The sequence below is a fragment of the Stegostoma tigrinum genome, chromosome 1, assembly GCF_030684315.1.
Source record: "Stegostoma tigrinum isolate sSteTig4 chromosome 1, sSteTig4.hap1, whole genome shotgun sequence".
Lineage (NCBI taxonomy): Eukaryota > Metazoa > Chordata > Chondrichthyes > Orectolobiformes > Stegostomatidae > Stegostoma > Stegostoma tigrinum.
The window spans coordinates 10,651,072-10,672,055 of NC_081354.1; the positions used below are offsets into that span (position 1 = coordinate 10,651,072).

General features: G+C 38.2%; 1 protein-coding gene across 5 annotated transcripts in view; it reads left to right on the plus strand.

The window, feature by feature from the left end:
* Nucleotides 1-20,289, plus strand: part of ppm1kb (protein phosphatase, Mg2+/Mn2+ dependent 1Kb) — a 42,104-nt gene extending 21,815 nt beyond the window's left edge. For all 5 annotated transcript variants that reach the window (XM_048524149.2, XM_048524067.2, XM_048524308.2 and 2 more), the window contains 4 exons: nucleotides 12,183-12,348; nucleotides 12,541-12,685; nucleotides 14,079-14,213; nucleotides 15,845-20,289. In XM_048524149.2, coding sequence (XP_048380106.1) covers nucleotides 12,183-12,348; nucleotides 12,541-12,685; nucleotides 14,079-14,213; nucleotides 15,845-15,976 — 578 coding nt within the window. In that variant the 3' untranslated portion in view covers nucleotides 15,977-20,289. The remainder of the gene's footprint in view (nucleotides 1-12,182; nucleotides 12,349-12,540; nucleotides 12,686-14,078; nucleotides 14,214-15,844) is intronic.
* Nucleotides 20,290-20,984: the final 695 nt, after the last annotated feature.

Sequence of the window (20,984 nt, forward strand, 5' to 3'; positions counted from 1 at the left end):
TGGTGTAAAATGTATAGTTGCGTACTTGCAGCAGGCTATTCCAGAAGACCAAATGGGAGGAAAGATATGTTTTAGACTTACACTGCAGCCCTTGAAAGTGCAGTTAATGAAACACAACCATATGCCAGATCTGTCCGTGATGAAATAAAGATGAAATATTTCCTCAGTTTTGTGTTTCATTTGCAATTTCCAGAATCCTTGTCTTTGTATAATAAAATATTTTTTGATTCGGCAATTATTTTAGTTTGTCATAAATTCAGCAAGCTTTGTAAAGATGTCAAAACCCAGTTTCTGCAAGAGTCTAATGCATGGTTCACCAGAAAATCTCCTTTTTATAAGCAAGATGACTTTCTGTCAGATAAAGAGCTTCAGTTTAGCAACTTAGAAAAAGTATGATCTCACAGACCTGAGGAAGGAATGACCCAAGCTGCTTGTGAACAGAGCGAGTCCGTCCTTGACTGTTCAAGTTTGATACTAGAAAATAATGTATGGTTGTCAGTATTGAAGTTTCTGATATTCATTTTGTTTCATTGAGAATTTATCTTTATCTTTAAATTTGCAAGAAATTACCTTTTAATTTTGTTCTGTTCTTGAGCGATATCTTTTTATTGGTGCATTTTTGACCATTCAGAAGAATATTTTTCTGCAGCTTGAAGAGCATCTGATCTTTGATCAGCTTTCAAAGTCTAGAAAGAGATGCTTCCGATCAAAAAAAAAGTCAATTTTCCTTTCTTATTACTAAATAGGGACTTATCTTCAATTGAGAACCTTAATCTAACTTTCTTTCTGAAAGTCAGTAAACTGATGAGCTGAGTTTGGGTTTTCACAATGATTATCAGGTATATAGGTCCAGAAAGAAGATGAGGAACAAGGCAATTAAGAGACCTAGTTGTAACTGACTTTAGTTTGATTACCTATTTTTAATGAAGTTGAAATTTTGTAAGACAATAGGCATGTGTTTTCTCAATCACCTGCTTCAGTCAGCAAACATCTGCCAGTGTTGCCATGGTAATTAGTTTTTTAAAACTACCAAATGAAGCTTATTAAGTCTAACATTTGTACGCATTGAAGTTAATGAAACAGATATAATGAACTGTTTGTCGTGCATTTTTAAATGCTCTACTCCACTAATAAAAAGTAATGCTTGAGAAATCTCAGGATTTAAAATCAATTTCAGTTGCACAAAATGAGCGTTTCTTTTGTTAGAGACAACATAATGCAGCTAAACTTTCACCAAATCCCTCATTGAAGATTTAGCAATAAAAATGCCATTGGATTTGTTTTAATGCAAGAAGAATTTCTGATTTATCCTGATCATTCTCAAATAAGATTTGTGCTTCATCTGGGCTAGTAGTGAGTTTGATATCCACATTCAGTAGAAGCAAGATGTTAAGATTATCCGTATGGAAAGCTGTGTGATCCAGATAAGTCCTTGCTTATAAGCCTGGCTTGTGTGTCCTTGGCCTGGTGGCACTTCATGTTTTTCTGGTGTAGTTTGCAACATATGTGATTCCCTTACAGCAGGAACCACTTTCCGTATTCACAATATGCAGGAAAAATCATTGTAGACTAAAGAATCTTTAATAATCTACAGGTGCAGTTTTCTGTACCAGTTTCATGATGAAACACTAGGTTTAAACATAATCGTGGCCCTCAAATTATCTTAAATTGTTATCAGCAGATCTTTAAAAATATGAACTCAATGAGGATTCTAGGCTTTATTGGTCTGATTGTTTGGTATCTTCACACATTTATTTGCACTTTGGGAGTAATGGGGAACTATTACAAGGACTTATGCAAGCCATGTTCAACAAATTGGAATGGTTTAGAATTTAGAAGAATAAGAGGTGATCTCATTGAAACCTATAGGATTCTTAAGGAGCTTGACAGGGTAAATACTGAGATGATGTTTCCTCTCATGGGAGAGGCTAGAACCAGAATGCATATTCTCAGAATTAAGGGGCACCAGTTTAAGAATGAAATGAGGAAGAATTCCTTCTAGAGTTGAGTCTTTGGAACTTCTTGCCATGGAGCAATGGGGGCAGAATCCTTGTGTATATTCAAGGTTGAGGTCAGTAAATTCATGATCATTGGGAGAATCAAGAGTAGTGTAGAAAGGGCAGGAAAGTGGATGAGAGGTGTGTGGGATCAGCCATGATCCAATTGAACAATGAAGCAACTTTGTGGGACCGAATAGCCTACTCCTGTGCCTAATTTTTGTGGTCTTTACGTTATGGTTGTCCTGGAGTGGGACTTGAACCTGCAGATTCAGGATAAAAGGAAGGGGTACTATCTGTTGAGCCGCAAGAACATACCATTACTGGTGTGTTACTTGAGTAGCTGGAGCATGACTTGTCCTTGACGCTTTTGCTCAGTCACTAAGGTCAGCAAACTGTAGGACCACGGGATGCGCCTAACTGCATCATCCACTCATTTGATCAATGGTAGTTTCATTGGCATTCTGTTTGTGTTCATAGGAAGGGTTACCCTTTCAATTTACTGCTTGTGGTGAGAACGATCCACTCCATTAATTCCTATCCAGTGATAAGTACTCTTTTATGGCTGTATATTGACATAGCATATCTTGTGGACCACAAGGATATTGAACATTAGCTGGTCTGTTGAATGCAGATTTTGATTATTCAAATTAAAAGACTGCACTGTACATTTCAGTGATGTGATCTGAAGGATCTGTGCTGAATGTAATGCTGTTATTCATCAAATGAAGATGAGGCTGCCAACCAAACTAGGTACTAGAATAAAATTTTTTTACGTGCTGAATCTTGCTGGCTAAGTAACAGCTTATTAGTGATATGCACACTACCATTTATGCACAAATCAGCTAGTAAATCCAATTGATAAGAGAAATGGCATGAAGTGAATCCCTGGGAATTACTAATTATCACTTTTATTTTTCATGAATGGCGTCCCACTCTTGCCAAACCACCCTGGCCCCTTCCATCCCACACCCTAATCTTTAAGAACCTGCTGGACTTGTGTACTACTTGTCTACAAGTTTACTGTAGAAAATTGAGTTTGGTGATGAAGAGTTATCATATCTTTTTATTTTAACATGATAATCGTTGCTGAATTATGATCTGATCCAGAAAGAGAACAAATGCTAATTGTCTAATCTTCTATCAGTGTATTAATTGCAGAAAGGCTTAAAATACTTAAATTTTAACAAATCTTTCCTATTCTTGATTTGACTTTGTAGAATTTTAGAAGTATCAAATTTAACACTTTTTTTTCTTCCCACTTTTCTTTGCCCTTCCTTAATCAGATTTTGCTTTTATGCTTTTCTGTAGTTAATTTGACTGAACTTCTCCAATCACTGTCGTTTCTGTTTATTCTTGACCCTCCAATCTCATTGGTTAAGAAGGCACAGTACAGTTCTGTATTCACTAATTATTCAGATTGCCATTGCTATGTTTTCAGAAAATTACAGCACAAAAGCAACGGGATGATCCACTCCTTCACAATTTGGATCAAATATTTTACAAAGATTTTCCTCTGAAAACTGTAGGCATCTAATAATTGGCTCTTGCATATGGTTGTGTGATACTCCTCCTGCAGTGAAACGAGTCACAATATGCCATTATTAAAATCTTCGGTTCATATTAACTTTGTACATAAGTACTGCAGAATTATACTAAAGTTGTGATTAACTTGTATTCATAATCATATAGTTTATAGATTTGGGTTTAATGATGTATAGAATAATTAAGATCTTAGAAACTGCTTCTGCACAGTACCTATTTGGTGCGAGAAGCATCATCTTTCATTTTATTCCATTCTAATTTTGACATTTGTTTTCAGCAATCTACCATGACTGTTCAGTTTCCTGATTTTAATCATCCATCTTACCTTGTACATGAGCCCTTACACCTTTTGAAGCAGCTTCATTTCATTATGCTAAGCTTTAAACATACACTAAACTGAAAGTGATTCATTATCCTGTAAATGATGTAGTATGTTACAGCAATGCCTGAAGAATGTGCTGGATTTCCCATTCAGTGTTCTGGTATAGCCTGTACCTTTAAAAAAGAATGTAATGGACAAAATCTGTACTAATACCGTACAAATATCTTCTGACATCCTTGAATGTAACTGTTAGACCACACTACCTATAATGTACATTTTTATTGAAAAACATTGTCTTTAAAATAAATCAGATTTTGGAAAACTTCAAGTGCTGCAAAGACACTTAACATTCTTTAAACATTACCTCTCATTTCTACCATGATCTGTTGTTGCCCTGTAACACTGGGTAATATCTTAAGAGCTGCAGATAAATCTGTAAAAATGTGTGAATAATGACATTTTTGTGCCTTAAAATGTAACTATTGGGGATTTGGAAAACAGTTCAAGAATAATTTGAAAATCAGATTATTTTGTGAAGTCTGAAGCCATTTGGCAAAGGATTGTGCAGATACACATCACATTTTGTTTTATTACAAATATACAAGCCAAAATATTTACATGCAGCTCCAGTTATTATATTTCCAGTGTTGCAGATATTGTTTGGACATCCCTGCGTAAATTTCCTATTTGCCTCTGTGTGCGTGTTATCTATAGCAGAGTCTGTACCTGGTCTGTTGCGCAGCACCAGCAGCTCCAAACTGGAGGCCCTGGACACTTTGTTGGGCTTCAGTGGAAGGAGAACTACTCCCTTTTACTCCCAGGTGAAGGAGTCCAGCGGTTCCTAGCCTGGACTACTGGAAGGTCCCTCACATCCTCTTTGTCCCATTAGTAGCGATGGCATGCAATAAAATCTGCTCCAGTGAGTGTTCAGACCTGTTGAAGAAATTAGTAATATTAGTCATTTTAATGAGTGGAAAACTTGTTAATGTAATGCATTTTTTGATTTTTTTAATTCTGTTTTAACAGAGACATGGGTTTCTCATGGGCAGGAATGGTTGCTGGATCTTCCAGGGTTTAGAACATTTAAAAAGAATAGGGAGGGGGGAAAAAGAGGAGGGGGTGTAGCACTACTAATCAGAGAGGGTATCACAGCTACAGAAGCTTCCTTTGTCGAGGAAGATCTGCCTACTGAGTCAGTATGGGTGAAAATTAGGAACAGCAAGGGAGTAGTCACCTCGTTAGGGGTTTACTACAGGCCCCCCAATAGCAGCAGGGAGATTGAAGAAAGCATAGGTCGACAGATTTTGGAAAAGTGTGGACGCAGTAGGGTTGTTGTAATGGGTGACTTTAACTTTCCTGATATTGATTGGAACCTCCTTCGAGCAGAAGATTTGAATGGAGCTGTTTTTGTAAGGTGTGTTCAGGAGGGTTTCCTAACGCAGTACGTTGACAGACCGACGAGGGGAGAGGCCATTCTAGACTTGGTGCTCGGAAACGAGCCGGGGCAGGTATCAGATCTTGTGGTGGGAGAGCATTTTGGTGATAGTGACCATAACTGCCTCACATTCTACATAGCTATGGAGAAGGAAAGGATTAGGCAAAATGGGAGGATATTTAATTGGGGAAGAGGAAACTATGATGCGATTAGACATGAGTTAGGAAGCATGGACTGGGAGCAGTTGTTCCATGGTAAGGGAACTATAGACATGTGGAGACTGTTTAAGGAACAGTTGTTGGGAGTGATGAGTAAATATGTCCCTCTGAGACAGGCAAAAAGGGGTAAGATAAAGGAACCTTGGATGACGAGAGCGGTGGAGCTTCTTGTGAAAAGGAAGAAGGTAGCTTACATAAGGTGGAGGAAGCTAGGGTCAAGTTCAGCTAGAGAGGATTACATGCAGGCAAGGAAGGAGCTCAAAAATGGTCTGAGGAGAGCCAGGAGGGGGCACGAGAAAGGCTTGGCAGAAGGAATCCGAGAAAACACAAAGGCATTTTACACTTAGGTGAGGAATAAGAGAATGATCAAAGAAAGAGTAGGGCCGATCAGGGATAGCATAGGGAACTTGTGTGTGGAGCCTGAGGAGGTAGGGGAAGCCCTAAATGAGTTTTTTGCTTCTGTCTTTACGAAAGAAACGAACTTTGTAGTGAATGAAACCTTTGAAGAGCAGGTGTGCATGCTGGAATGGATAGAGATAGAGGAAGCTGATGTGCTGAAAATTTTGTCAAACATTAAGATTGACAAGTCGCCAGGCCCGGACCAGATTTGTCCTCGGCTGCTTTGGGAAGCGAGAAATGCAATTGCTTCGCCACTTGCGAAGATCTTTGCATCCTCGCTCTCCACTGGAGTCGTACCTGAGGACTGGAGAGAGGCAAATGTAATTCCTCTCTTCAAGAAAGGAAATAGGGAAATCCCTGGCAATTATAGACCAGTAAGTCTCACGTCTGTCGTCTGCAAGGTGTTAGAAAGGATTCTGAGGGATAAGATTTATGACCATCTGGAAGAGCATGGTTTGATCAAATACAGTCAACACGGCTTTGTGAGGGGTAGGTCATGCCTTACAAACCTTATCGAGTTTTTTGAGGATGTGACTAGAAAAGTTGATGAGGGTCGAGCTGTGGATGTGGTGTATATGGACTTCAGTAAGGCATTTGATAAGGTTCCCCATGGTAGGCTCATTCAGAAGGTCAGGAAGAATGGGATACAGGGGAACTTAGCTGCTTGGATACAGAATTGGCTGGCCAACAGAAGACAGCGAGTGGTAATAGAAGGAAAATATTCTGCCTGGAAGTCAGTGGTGAGTGGGGTTCCACAGGGCTCTGTCCTTGGGCCTCTACTGTTTGTAATTTTTATTAATGACTTGGATGAGGGGATTGAAGGATGGGTCAGCAAGTTTGCAGACGACACAAAGGTCGGAGGTGTCGTTGACAGTGTAGAGGGCTGTTGTAGGCTGCAGCGGGACATTGACAGGATGCAGAGATGGGCTGAGAGGTGGCAGATGGAGTTCAACCTGGATAAATGCGAGGTAATTCATTTTGGAAGGTCGAATTTGAAAGCTGAGTACAGGATTAAGGATAGGATTCTTGGCAGCGTGGAGGAACAGAGGGATCTTGGTGTGCAGATACATAGATCCCTTAAAATGGCCACCCAAGTGGACAGGGTTGTTAAGAAAGCATATGGTGTTTTGGCTTTCATTAACAGGGGGAGTGAGTTTAAGAGTCGTGAGATCTTGTTGCAGCTCTATAAAACTTTGGTTAGACCGCACTTGGAATACTGCGTCCAGTTCTGGGCACCCTATTATAGGAAAGATGTGGATGCTTTGGAGAGGGTTCAGAGGAGGTTTACCAGGATGCTGCCTGGACTGGAGGGCTTATCTTATGAAGAGAGGTTGACTGAGCTCGGTCTCTTTTCATTGGAGAAAAGGAGGAGGAGAGGGGACCTAATTGAGGTATACAAGATAATGAAAGGCATAGATAGAGTTGATAGCCAGAGACTATTTCCCAGGGCAGAAATGGCTAGCACGAGGGGTCATAGTTTTAAGCTGGTTGGTGGAAAGTATAGAGGGGATGTCAGAGGCAGGTTCTTTACGCAGAGAGTTGTGAGAGCATGGAATGCGTTGCCAGCAGCAGTTGTGGAAGCAAGGTCATTGGGGTCATTTAAGAGACTGCTGGACATGTATATGGTCACAGAAATTTGAGGATGCATACATGAGGATCAATGGTCGGCACAACATTGTGGGCTGAAGGGCCTGTTCTGTGCTGTACTGTTCTATGTTCTATGTTCTTTATGTTTTGTATATGTATAGCTAGAAGGATACAGGAATTACTTTTTAACCCTTTTCAGCTAGTAAATCATTTAGTTTTCTAACTGAATCAATAGGAATTTTGCAATTAAATGCAGGTAAAGCATTTTATAATTATGGAATGTTTTTTAAAACATTTTTTTGTATACTATATTAGCAGGTATTTTCATTTTCAGACAAATAAACAGTATTGATTTTGTGAAGACACTGAATATTACAAATTGGAAACAAAATAAACAAATAGAATTACCTAGATCAAACATGATTTCTACGGGAAACCTGCATTACAACAGTAAGCAAATAAAAGATGTCATTGAAAGACAATACTTCAGTCACTTTCTCATTTTTAATTTTCTCATGTGTGTCCCTTCCTCATGCATACCACCTTGCCATTTTAATGATTCGCTGCTAATTGATCTGTGTTTTTGAGCATGCTCTCTGATTTTTATTTGAAAAGTTATATTTGAGAAGCTTCTTTAACTAAAATTTTGTTCATTTTCACTTACGTCCTTCACTGTATTAAAGTCGTCGTTTCACCTTCCACAACTCAGTTTTCATTTTGCAACCAGTTTTGAAAGTTAGTAGAAAAATCACAGATGCTGCCAGACCTGCTGAGCTTTGCCAGCAACTTCTGTTTTTGTTCTTGGTTTACAGCATCCACAGTTGTTTTGGTTTTCATTCAGAAAAGTCTCTTATTTGATTTGAATGTTTTAAGAGGAATAAAGTCATGTTAGCCACAATCTAATTCCAAGTAACTGGTATGAAGAAGATTGAGTCTATAAAATCATGAAGATATATGATGTTTTTCTGAGGAATGTTCCCATACAAGTACACACGATTACTTTTAACAGGATCAATTGAGACAAAAATTTAATACCTAAACTTGGTTAAAATTTATCTGGGTGTTTAAAGTCAATTAGCACTTGGCCCAAAAGTGCTCATCTGGTGAAATGAGCAAACTTTGTTTGTTTAAGCATTTGGTATGGGATTGCAATGTTAATAATCCTTTTTGCATTATTTAAGACCATAAAATATAGGAGCAGAACTAGGCCATTTGGCCTCTCAAGGACATGATCAATTTGGATTTCTAAGGGCCTTCCACAAGGTGTTACACAGGAGGCCAGTAAATGAGGGGCCCATGGTGTTAGGGGCAAGCTACTGGCATCGATAAAAGAATGGCAGAAGGTGGAGTAGGGATAAAAAGCAGGCTTTTTCAGGATAGCAGCCAGTGACTAGTAGAATTCTGCAGGGGTAAGTGCTCTGCCATTTGATCGTAGCCAGTAGGTTTTTGAACCCGCTTCTCTTGCATTCTTCCATAACCCTTGATCCCCTTACTAATCAAGAACATACCTATCTTATAGTTTAATATATTTAATGACTTGGTCTCCACAGCTTTCTACGGCAATGGGTTTCACAGACTCACCACCCTCTGCTAAAGAGATTCCTCCTCATCTCTGTTTTAAAGGGTCATCCTTTCACTCTGAGGATGTGCTGGCAGGTTCTAGTCTCTCCTGCTAGTAGAAACATCATCTCCACATCTGCAATATTCAGGCCTCACAGTATTCTGTTTAGTTTCAATCGTAAAGCTGCTCACAGTATTCCAAATGCAATCTGACCAGAGCCTTATACAGCCTTGGGAACACCTCTCTCTGCTGTTGCATTCTAGCTCTCTTGAAATGAATGCTGACATTGCATTTACCTTCCTAACTGCCAGCTGAACTTGCACATTGACCTTACAAAAATCTTGAACTAGGACTCGTAAGTTCCTTTGTGCTTTGGATTGCTGAAGCTTTTCCTTGTTTAGAAAATAATCTGTACCTCTTCTTCCTAATGAAGGTGCATAACCTCACACTTTCCCACATTGCATTCCAGTGCAATTTCTTTGCCCACTCTGCTAGCCTGTTCAAGTCTTCTGTAGCCTCTCCACTTGCTCAGCACTACCAGTCCTTCCACCTCTCTTGGTGCTATCTTTAGATTTAGCAAAAAAGCCGTCAGTTCTTTTCGTCCAGATTGTTAACGCAACACAAACTATTGTGGACTGTATACTGACCCCTGCAGAAATGCACTAGTCACTGGCTGCCATCCTGAAAAAAACCTGCTTTTTCTCCCCGCTCTCTACCTTCTGCCAGTCTTCCATTAATGCCAGTACTTTGCCCCTAACATCATGGACCCTTATTTACCAACCTCCTGTGCAACACCTTGTGAACGGCCCTCTAGAAATCCACATTAATAATGTCCACTGATTCTCCTTTGTCTAATTTGCTTGTTACCTCCTCAAAGAATTCTAATGGATTTGTCAGGCATGACCTCCTCTTTAAAAGGTCTTGCAGACGGCACCCTTTTTTTACAAAGCATTTCCAAGCGCTGTACAATCTCATTCTTAATAATGGACACTAAAATCTTACCAATGGCCGAAGTAACGCTAAGTGGCCTTTGGTTTACTGCCTTCTGCCTCCCTCTCCCCTTTTAAACGGGGGTGTTACATAGCCATTTTCCAGTCCTCTCGGGTCCTCCCTTACTCAAGTGATTCCTGAAAGATTACCATCAATGCCTGTACAATCTCCTCGGCTGTCTCCTTTTGAACTCTGCAGTATAGTCTAGATGATGTATTCATGTCAGACTTTTTCAGGTTCCTCAGCACGTTCTCCTTAGTGATAGACACTACACTCCCCTCGATCCAGTGACCCTCTTGGAGTTCTGCTATGGTAGCGAGTTTTGAGAAGATTTGTAGCTCAAGTTGAGGTTCTGGATGTAAGTTTGCTCGCTGAGCTGGAAGGTTCATTTTCAGATGTTTCGTCACCATTCTAGGTAACATCACCAGTGAGCCTCCGGTGAAGTGCTGGTGTTATGTCCCGCTTTCTATTTATTCTAAGCGGGACGTAACACCAGCACTTCACCGGAGGCTCACTGATGATGTTACCTAAAATGGTGACGAAACGTCTGAAAATGAACCTTCCAGCTCAGCGAGCAAACTTACATCCAGTTCTGGTATGCTGTTTGTGTTTGCCACTGTGAAAATTCTGCAAAGTACATATTCAGTTCCTCTGCCATTGTTCCTCATTACTACTACTTCAGCCTCATTGGACTGCTGGAAAGTGTCCGCTGTTGCCCCTCTCTTAAAATACTCTTGCAATCTCTTATATTAGTATCATTATCCTCCAACACTCCCAGCCCCCAGTTGATTATTTTAGTTGCCTCAGCTGGTTTATAAAGCTTTTCTAATTTTCTGGCTTCTAACTAATTTTCACCACATTATATGCTTCTTCTTTTGCTTTTGTGATGTCCCTGATTTCCTTTGTCAGCCGTAGTTGCCTCATTCTTCTCTTAATATGTTTCCTCTTCCTTGGGAATAATCTCTGCTGTGTGTCCCAAATTGCCCCCAGAAACTCCTGTCATTGCTGTTCCTCCCCTTCCAAACAACTCTGCCCAGCTCCTCCCCGTATCTTAGCAGATACTTTTACTGAATTGTAATACCGTTACATTTGATTCCAGCTTCTGCCTCTCAAACTGTAGGGTGAATTCTATCATTGTGGTCACTGCCACCTAAGGGTTCCTTCACCTTAAGTTCCCTAACCAAGTCTGCCTCATACATGTGGATGGGCCAAAAGCCTTTTGTTTTTCCCCGATCTATCTTTAAATGCATGTTTAAGTATCTTAATATCCCTAAACTGGTAATAAATTATGGTCAAATAACCATATGAATTCATAATAGAAGTTGAATTGTGATTATTAAAAGTGTGATTATTATTCTTTGTCCATCTCCATTTTTATATATCTTGTGAAAATAGTGTTGAAGTAACTTGCCTTTAGGGGAAAGCTTCCTGTGCCTCTAGTGCACAGCTTGCATTATTCTCCCTGCCAGGGCTCTTAATGGTCAGCGGTTTACTTCAGTCGAAGTCCAAAAGTCAAACATTTGAAGCTTGGGAAATGTCACAGTTTGGACATTTTCTGATCTAAATTGTAAAAATTGTTTCAAATGCTTTTTTGCAAGTCAGTGTCTCCTAAGATCTCGAAGCAGCAGTTAAAAATGCCTGCTACATAGTATACTTAAGAACAAACACCATGAAATGTTTAATTAAATTTATCTTTCTAGTTGTTTTGACTCTAGTAATTGTTTCTACATTGTTACAGCAGGGTCTAATGCTAAGTATAAACTGTACTTGCATCAAATATTATTAGTATTCTCAAACTTGTCACAGTTCATAAATCGTTTATTTACTTATCCAGTTCCTTTTATTTTAAAATAAGAACATATTTTCTGCTATTCTTGTGCTTTTTATAAGGTATGTTAAGCATTGAGCCCTGTTACCAAAGTGTAATCTCCATCTTTTTTAGTTTAATTGTTTTTTTAATGCTTGCATGCTATATTTTTTAACTGATCTAATGTACTGTATGATGCTTAATGTTTAACAGTAGTTTTGAGCATATTTATTTTAAAATACTGTCAATGTTTTCAAAGTTTTGTAACATACTGCATGATTTCAAAGACTGTAATCTAAGCCTATTTTCTGATAATTTTAGTCTCTTTCCTTGCTTCGGGGACAACTGCCACTGTGGCTCTGTTACGTGATAGCATAGAGCTTGTGGTAGCGAGTGTGGGTGACAGCCGGGCAATTCTTTGTCGTAAAGGGAAACATAAGCGACTCACTGAAGACCACACTCCAGAACGGAAAGATGAGAGGGAAAGGTAACCTTTATTGAAGGCTTGATGCAAATAGTCTAGTGATTGCAGATTAAGTATAAGTCACAAATCTAAAATTTCAAAATACAAAGTACAATAAATCATTGTTCTATTGCACTGTATAGTGTTTCACTTAACTTCTTACATTGTACAGATAAGTACAATATTTGTTACCTTCTGCTTTATTGTATTTGACAGGATTAAAAAATGTGGTGGGTTTGTTGCCTGGAACAGTCTGGGGCAACCACATGTAAATGGGAGATTGGCTATGACACGTAGTATAGGAGATCTAGCTTTAAGGTCTGCAGGAGTCATCGCTGAGCCAGAGACCAGACAGATTAAGGTGAGACTGTATGTTGCAAACCACAATGCTTTACATCCCTTTTGGGATTCCATCACTTTTCTTATCCAAAATGAAGGTTAAAAATTGACATTTCTTAGCTGTACTTAATTTACAGTATTTTTAAACTTCTATGATTATATTAAATCAATCTGAATTTTCATGAAAGTAATCTGTTTTTGGGATGTCATATTGAGGGTGTATGGGATGATGGTGAGGCTTCTTCTGGAGTGCTGTTGTGCAGTTCTGGTCGCCCTGATATGGGAAGGATACTGATAAACTGGAGAGCATTCAGAAGAGTTTTAACAGGATGTTGCTGGGAGCAGAGGTTTGAGATATAAAAATCGACTGGAAAGACTGGGATTTTTTTTCACTGGGTCATAGGATGTTGAGTGGTGGCTTTTATTGAGGTTTATAAAATTATGGGTACTTGATAAAGTGAATGACAAGGGTCTTTTCCCTAGGGTGGGAGAATTCACAATGAGGGCCATGTTTTTAAGGTGAGAGAATCATAGAAACTTAGAATCCCGACATTGCGAAGAAAGATTTAAAAAGAATATAGGGGCACCTTTTTTTACACAGAGTGGTTAGTGTGTGGAATGAAGTTCTAGAGAAAGTGGTAGATGCAGGTACAGTTACAATGTTTAAAAGACATTTGGATAAGCTCATGAAGAGGAAAGGTTTGGAGGGATGTGGGCCAAGTGCGAGTAGGCAGGACTATTTGGTTTGGAAACATGGTCAGCATGGACTGATCAGACCAAAGCATCTGTTTCCCTGCTCCATGACAATGACTAACACATTGTATACCTAGTCTTACACATAACTAAACTAGAACACGACTTTCCATTAGGTTGGAGCTATTGAATTTGGACGACTTTGTTAGGACTGCATACTGAAATGTACAAAAAATAATTTTCAAAATAATGTGATTGTTCACTTTTTAGCAAAGGCAGTATTCCATATTGTGCTAAGCCATACAGAAAAAAGGTCCTGAGCTTCATTCCCAACCTATACTAATCAAATTAAATTCAGCTAGGGCTTCAATGCTCCTAGTCAAAAGAGAGGAAATTGATCTGATGTCCTTCCCAAGCAGGCAGTTGATTTGAGCAGGAATGTTCCTTAATGGATGATGGATGACAAGAAGATTAGTTTTTCTAATCATTTTCATCCATTTGAGAATGAATGTTCTGTCGGTCAAAGCTGAGAACCATGTGAGCAAAATATTAGCGGGTTGCTCATGCCTGTGAAACTGTATCTGGTTGGCAATTTCAAGAAACTTTGTGGAGAGGGTATATTTCCTATATTGTATTCCCCTGTACAATTGTACAACAAGGCCTCTCTTTCTGTAATTTGTTTTCTTGTGATATTAACTAATTTTCAAGTTCTTTTTCTGCAGCTGCAACATGGAGATGATGCTTTCTTAGTTCTAACAACAGATGGGATTAACTTTATCATGAATAGCCAAGAGATATGTGATCACATCAGTCAATGTCATGATCCAATAGAGGCTGCTCAGGTTATTGTTGAACAGGTAAATGGAGCTTGATTTAATCATGTACCATTTGTTTGGTTTGCATTTACCTCTGTGCTTGAATAGTTATTCATGTAACAGCCTATCTTGAAAGCCAGGATTATTTTAATGATTGACCTGTTTGCTTTTATGCTTAAATGTATTTGTCCTTATGCATTATGCGCTAATGTAAGCACCTCTGTTTACTTCAGGGGAGCAGTATGTGGTATTTGTGTCCATAAGCCTTTTTTTTGTAAATGAGCTCAGAAGCTATGTATTAGTTTTAAATTCACCATCATTTTCTCGAGGGCATTTCAGGGATAGACAATAGTGCAATAGATTGGTTCAGAAATAGCAGAAACTGCAGATGCTGGAGAATCTGAGATAACAAGGTGTAGAGCTGGATGAACACAGCAGGCCAAGCAGCATCAGAGGAGAAGGAAAGCTGAAGTTTTGGGCCTAGACCTTTCAGAAAATGTATACATGTCCCCCTTTTGAAAATCTTTAGTTTAAAATTTTGCACCTGAGTACACAAAGCATAAAACAGTTGAGTGCTGATTTTTAAAAGTATAAGATCTTCAAGTGTCACTAGGTAATTTTCTTTTGTTTTGGAGGAAAGTGACAGACCAGTTTTCATCCAAACTAGTCAGGTGCAAGATATTACATGTGGAATTTGCAAGTGAGAAATAGGGCATTTGACTCAGCTGCTCTATATTGATGCTTGATGTTTAAAAAGCACCATGACTTGGTTATGTGTGTAGCTGAGAGTGACGAAATGGGAACAGAATGGAGGCAACTGTACAGCTGGTCTTTGTCTTGGTTGGGGAAACATTTGGTTTGGTTAAGGTTGTGAGCTACAAAGTTTTTGCAGCAGTAAGGATTCTGAGGTTCCCCCTGTGCCCAGAATGAATGACGAAGATAGATATGTAGTAGTGCTTGTCTTGGTTGAGCCACATTTAACAATGGACCAGTTGCATTTACTGTCATGATCATGTTTTCACCTTTCAAGTTCGAGATTAGGAAGACTGCAGCTGAGTTGGGGGTATAGTTTTACCAAGGTGAAATAAAAGTAGGAGTTGGAGGATCAGATATGGAGAATTAAAAATTGTAAGAGTGAGGTTGTTGATGGGTTTCGGGTGGGAGAATTAATTTCCCCATCAACTGTTGGTGAAAGTTAGGAGACATTTTTTTAAAGGGGTGTGGGTGGTAAGGGAGATCAGACATTGAATGCAGATGGCCCAGCAGAAGTTAAAATCACAGGTGCAAAGACACTGAGATAAGACAAATTTGACTGAGTTGCCAGTGATAAGAGTAGCTAAGTCATCTTTCCACCGGAAAAAGAGTGGAAATTCAAAGACGACTTGAACACAGCGTGGTGAAGATTTGGTTTTGTGGGCATTGATGTGTCAGAAATCTGAGATTAAATGGAACTAAGGTACCTATTTGCCATTACTTAACAAATACAAACTGCCTCGAATGATTGACTTACTTTCTCCCGATTACTTTGCTTCTGCATAACAAGAAAATGAGATTGGGCACTGTGTAGAGGCAGTCATAGTAGCCAGAATAATATACTAAAGTTAGTTTGACAAAGTAGTCAGATTCAACATTTTACTTTTGTAGTATAATAATATTCTTCTCCTTTGTTGCAGGCACTGCACTATGGTGCAGAAGATAACAGTACTGTTATTGTAGTTCCTTTTGGCGCATGGGGAAAACACAAAAACACTGGCACCAGCTTTTCTTTCAGCCGAAGCTTTGTCTCAAGCGGAAGATGGGCATGAAGTGGAAGGACTATTGTCTCTGCTGCCTGCTTGCAGTTCAGTTTTCAAAAGTATCTTTTTTAAGGCCACTTTCTTTTGTTTTTCCATTTGGCAAAAGCTCATCTTGTCCTAACCTGTAGTGTGAATAAAGGCAGCTAGCCAGATGTACAATTAAACATTGCTCTGTTATTTTAACAAAGGAATTAATAACTGGACAGGAAAAAGTTATTTTTGTAGCGAACTGGTAGAGATATTGACACTTCACTAATTGATCACTTTAGATGCCTGTTTAGCTGCAATAAAACTTGTGTTGTATAAATTCTTAAATGCTTGTGTTCTAAGTCACAGAAACTGGTTATATTAATCTTGGTGCAACAGTACAAGAACAATTTGTGCCCGTTCTGGTGTGTTTTCAGTTCTGGCACTGAAACAAGTAGATTTGTTGAGTACAAGAACTGGATGTAACTATCTGATGTTGGAAATCGGGGCAAGGGAGATTTATATATTTGAGCTGGTTCCCATTGAACTACTACTGCTTATTCAGTATATCTTTGAAAGGACCTTTTCTTCCTCTGAGCAATTTAAATACAGTGGAAGAAAATCTTGCCCCACTTAATCTTCAGCTGCTTGATTGCTAATTTAAGCAGGCAAAATATTATTAAGCATGTAAGCTTTTTCACTGTTCCCTGAGTATTTTAATTTCCTCTGTGTTGAGCATGGCAACCGAAGCACAGGGAGAAATATATCTCTGTACCATCAAGGAATTTGAGCTTTAAAGTATGTTCACGAGAACTTGAAGTTTTTTTTTCTTTTGTTCCCTGTACTAAACAAAATGTAGCTGGCATTGAAACTGCAAGTTCACTTGCTGGTTGTTAATAGATCTGAGATCTGTCAAAGGAATTGTGATTTTTGTCACAAATATCTGTGTCTCCCCAGGTCACTGCTGGAATAGCAGTGCAGAACTAAACTGGAATATACATGTAACGGTGTGCCTTTCCAGCCCTACTTTTTCCAGCATTTATCCCACGTGGAATTTGAAATATGAGGTAGTACATTTGGACCTAATTTTGAGCTTCAGAAGAGAGGTGTGAGATATCATCTCGATCCCAAATTGGGAGGGCAGCAAAGTTGCTGTGGAAAGTCGGCTCACGTGATCTATGCCTGCTAAATGGGTTGGGATATTTTTTTCTCAGTTGAGGGCACTGTGTAGACACAAATTGTTGTAAATGACAGGAAGCATGAGATAGGAAGAATATTCTTCAAGGTCAATTTTTCATGTTTGTGAATGTGCCCAAAATTCTCAAGCACAAGTGTCTTTTATTGTATGTGGAGAGCAAACACAACTAGGAGACCTTGGTTATTAAAAGTTTTTCTGACAGTTTGTACTTGTTCAATACAAAATATTTGACTAAGGTCAGTTGTAAACTAAATATGCATCCTCTACTGAGGATTAAGGGATGTGTAAACGCATTGACAGAGACCAGGAATTAATTAATCAAATTCATGTGGCATTGGAGGCATTATGGAATAAACTGGAGAAGTACTTTTAAAGTATTTGTGTGAAGTTTGAATTGGGAGGGGGGAATTCGTGTAGAAAGGGGAAGTATCCTTTACTGTAATTCTGAAGCATAACGTATAATAGTAGTGCAAGCTGTGGCAAAGTTTTGTCCTTGCTCACTTTTCTCTGTCTTGCCTTCTGGCCCAGATCCCACAATAGAACCAGTCAATACATAGGATGTTTTTGAGTTAATGCTAGATGATGTATGCTGACCTACATTAAATTTAAAATTAAACTGTGAATTGGTCCCTTTTGCCACTGTATATTCTGAGCTGGTTTTTCTTTTGGTGGTGTTACTGGTAATTTGACATGTTGCAGTTTAATCAGTATCAAAGTAGAATGACCGGAGATACGAAAAATATCTTCGACTGTTTTCATCCATTTTTGTAATTCCACAGTTACATATATCAGCGAGGCAGCCAAATATGTCATAAAATATGATTCATATCAAAAATCAATTTTTCAGCTATTTCTTTCTATACTGTTAAAGTCACCTGTCATATTATCTGTTACTATTGGAAATGGTAGAAATTTTGCAGAATTATTTAAAATATTCAGTACCTTAGTTATGCAAATGCCAATACTAAATGCACTACAGTAGCTACTTTAAATGTGATTTAATCTAGAGAGACACGCAGTTTGTGTATCTGTGTGTGTCTTTCACGCACCCTTCCCCCGCCAAAAAATGGGTCTAGCTTGCGCTTAGGACATGAAGAAAATTAGAAGCTAGATCCCTGGATAGACTAACACAATGAATATTACATAGAATGTAGGGATATTTTCAAAATGATTGCATCTGTAAATGTGACTAGAAACCTAATCCAGATGTTTTGTGACTTGAATCTATCCAAGTATTTCTGCTGGGTCTTGTATTATAATACGTATAGTGTGTAAATATTTGTTATATATAGTAAATCCGTAATGTACGTTAATCTTTATTTGCCTGGGTTAGTAAATATGTATTATATTATGGTTGAACTGACTATGTTTGTACAGATTTTGCACTTGTATTTTAACCATGTCTTTTTATAAACCAGTAAAACCCTAGCAATCCAAAAGCAGGGTTAGGTTACATTTTGAAGGCAGTGCTGAAAAATGTACATTGTATTCAAGCTAAGAATTCAACTGCTTGTGAATATTTTTGGGTGTTTATTTGGAAGGATATCTATTAATGTTAAAAGTTGGCTTTCTGCTGGGTATGTGTTGCAATGTTTAATGCATAGATGCTTTCAATATGTAGAAGTGTACTGTAATCAGAAAATATTCAATTTTATATGCCTTGTGTGCAGCTCCCAAATCCCAAACAATTAGTCCCAAAAAAACAGTATATTGGCCAATGAAAGCAGAACCTATGAAATATAACAGAACAAACAACAACTATGTTTAGCGTAATATATTCTGTTCTATAACTCTGCCATGCTAGCTGTAGTGTTGCTGTAAATTTGTCTGCTTATTGCACTCAGTACCCATCTTTGCTTTGATACCACCTAATTGATTGCAAATATTGCAAAAGTGAACTAGTAATGGTTTTAATGAAATGAAATCAGTAATTTTAACGACTCACCACAATCATTATTCAGTGGTTCATAACCACTTACCAGACATCATGCGCCAAGCAAAATTATCATCTTTTAGCTTTTGTGGAACTGGTGAGCAATTATTTGTGTGCTTATAAGTACAAGGCTTATATTGTTAGCTATGTCTTATTTATACTGAGAGCAGTACATCAGGAAGGTATTAATTGTATTTTGCCACCTTTTTGAGGAATGTTAGTATAATGGAGACATTACTGAAATGGTAATTCAGAGAATTCAAGTTCATACCACAGTTTGTTTTGAAGGTTTTTGTTCATGACTATGAAGCTGTCAGATTGTGTCTAAAATTCAACTTACTCACTGGTGTTTTTTTTAACAGAAGGGAATTTACTGTTTTTAGATATATTCTAATCAGCCTCATCAGAGATGTTATGACCCACCTCTGGAGTAGGTGGGACTTCAGTCCAGGTCTCCGAGCCCAGAGGACTGGATGCTAACACTGCGCCACAGGGGGCCCTTGCTATCTGTACTCAATATACCCATATATTAATCCATGTCAACATGTTTGACTTTTAACTACCCTTTGAAGTGGCCTACCAAGCCAATTAGTTATTTTAAGCTCTCTAGCAAGTCATTGCTGAGAAGAATTTGCTGTGAATGAAGTTTTTTTTATTGACATAAATACCTGGATCAAAGCAGTTGGTCAGTAGATTATTTAATATAGAGCAGCAAGTAAGCTAAATGGAATGTGAAAGTAACTGTACATAGGATTCACTAACAGTGGAACCGTGCTGCATATGTAGTCTATTTTCTCAAGATTCTTTTTCTTTTATGGTTTACCTGGTTTGGTTTTAGTACATACAACCATCGTTTGCCAAATTAATTTGTACTTAAACTGTCTGTTAATTGATAATGTGATCTGTTTTCATAAATTAAAATAAACCAATTACAAATATGTGTTAGAAGCCAAAACTTCCAAGGTTTTCATATCAACCTGACCAAATTATTAGATTTCCCACTTTTTTTTTCTTTTCCAGTGTCCTACTTGAATTTACTGTTTCGAAGATGTTGTTGCTTGTATGATACTGGATGTATTGCAAATATTTTCAATTGAATATTTGAATTGTAGATGTTTTGGGTAACACTTGGTAAAAACAGCATGTACTGCTATGTACAGTAACTGAAAAATGCAAGTTGTATGTAACATTTCAGAATATTCAAATAAAATTATTTACGTATAATTTTGCACGTGGTTTTAAAAGTTTCACGGGTTGAGCGTTGTGAGCAATTGTTGTTCATTCCCAATTATCCTTTGCTAGGGTTGATTTTTCTCATCCTAAAACTTGCCATTTCTGCTGAGTAAATATTTAGTACAATATGCCTCAAAGCCTTGACCAAATTTAAAAACAGGATGCTAAACTGAAAAATAAAGATGATTGGTGCTCATTAATTCACAGAACAATAAAAATTGGACAAGAATTATATTTACCAGAGATTTTCTCAAAGTTGTGCACAAGAGTTGCTAAGCAGGTGGTAAGCCTGTTGTCTCCAGTAAGATGGTGAAAGGATTCGATATAGCAGGTACAGAGTCCTTTACTGTGGTAGGGAGAAACACAAAACAGGCATGATCTTAAAACTGGAGGTTAGTCCTTTTGAAGAACCAAAATAACATAGCGGCTTTGCACAAAGAGTAGTTGAAATCCAGCTTCATAAACACAATGGTTGCTGGCTTATTTGGAAAATTTTGGACAGAATTTTTGTTTGGGCAATGGTATTAAGGGATGTAGAGCTAATGTCATAAATGAGGCTTACGCCAGTTTTAATCCAAATGAATGGTGGAGCAGCTTTCTGACCTGAATGAAGTATTCCTATTCTTCTGTCACCTAAAGACAAAATTCAGAAAATTTAAATGTACAGTGATGACTGCATTTCAAGA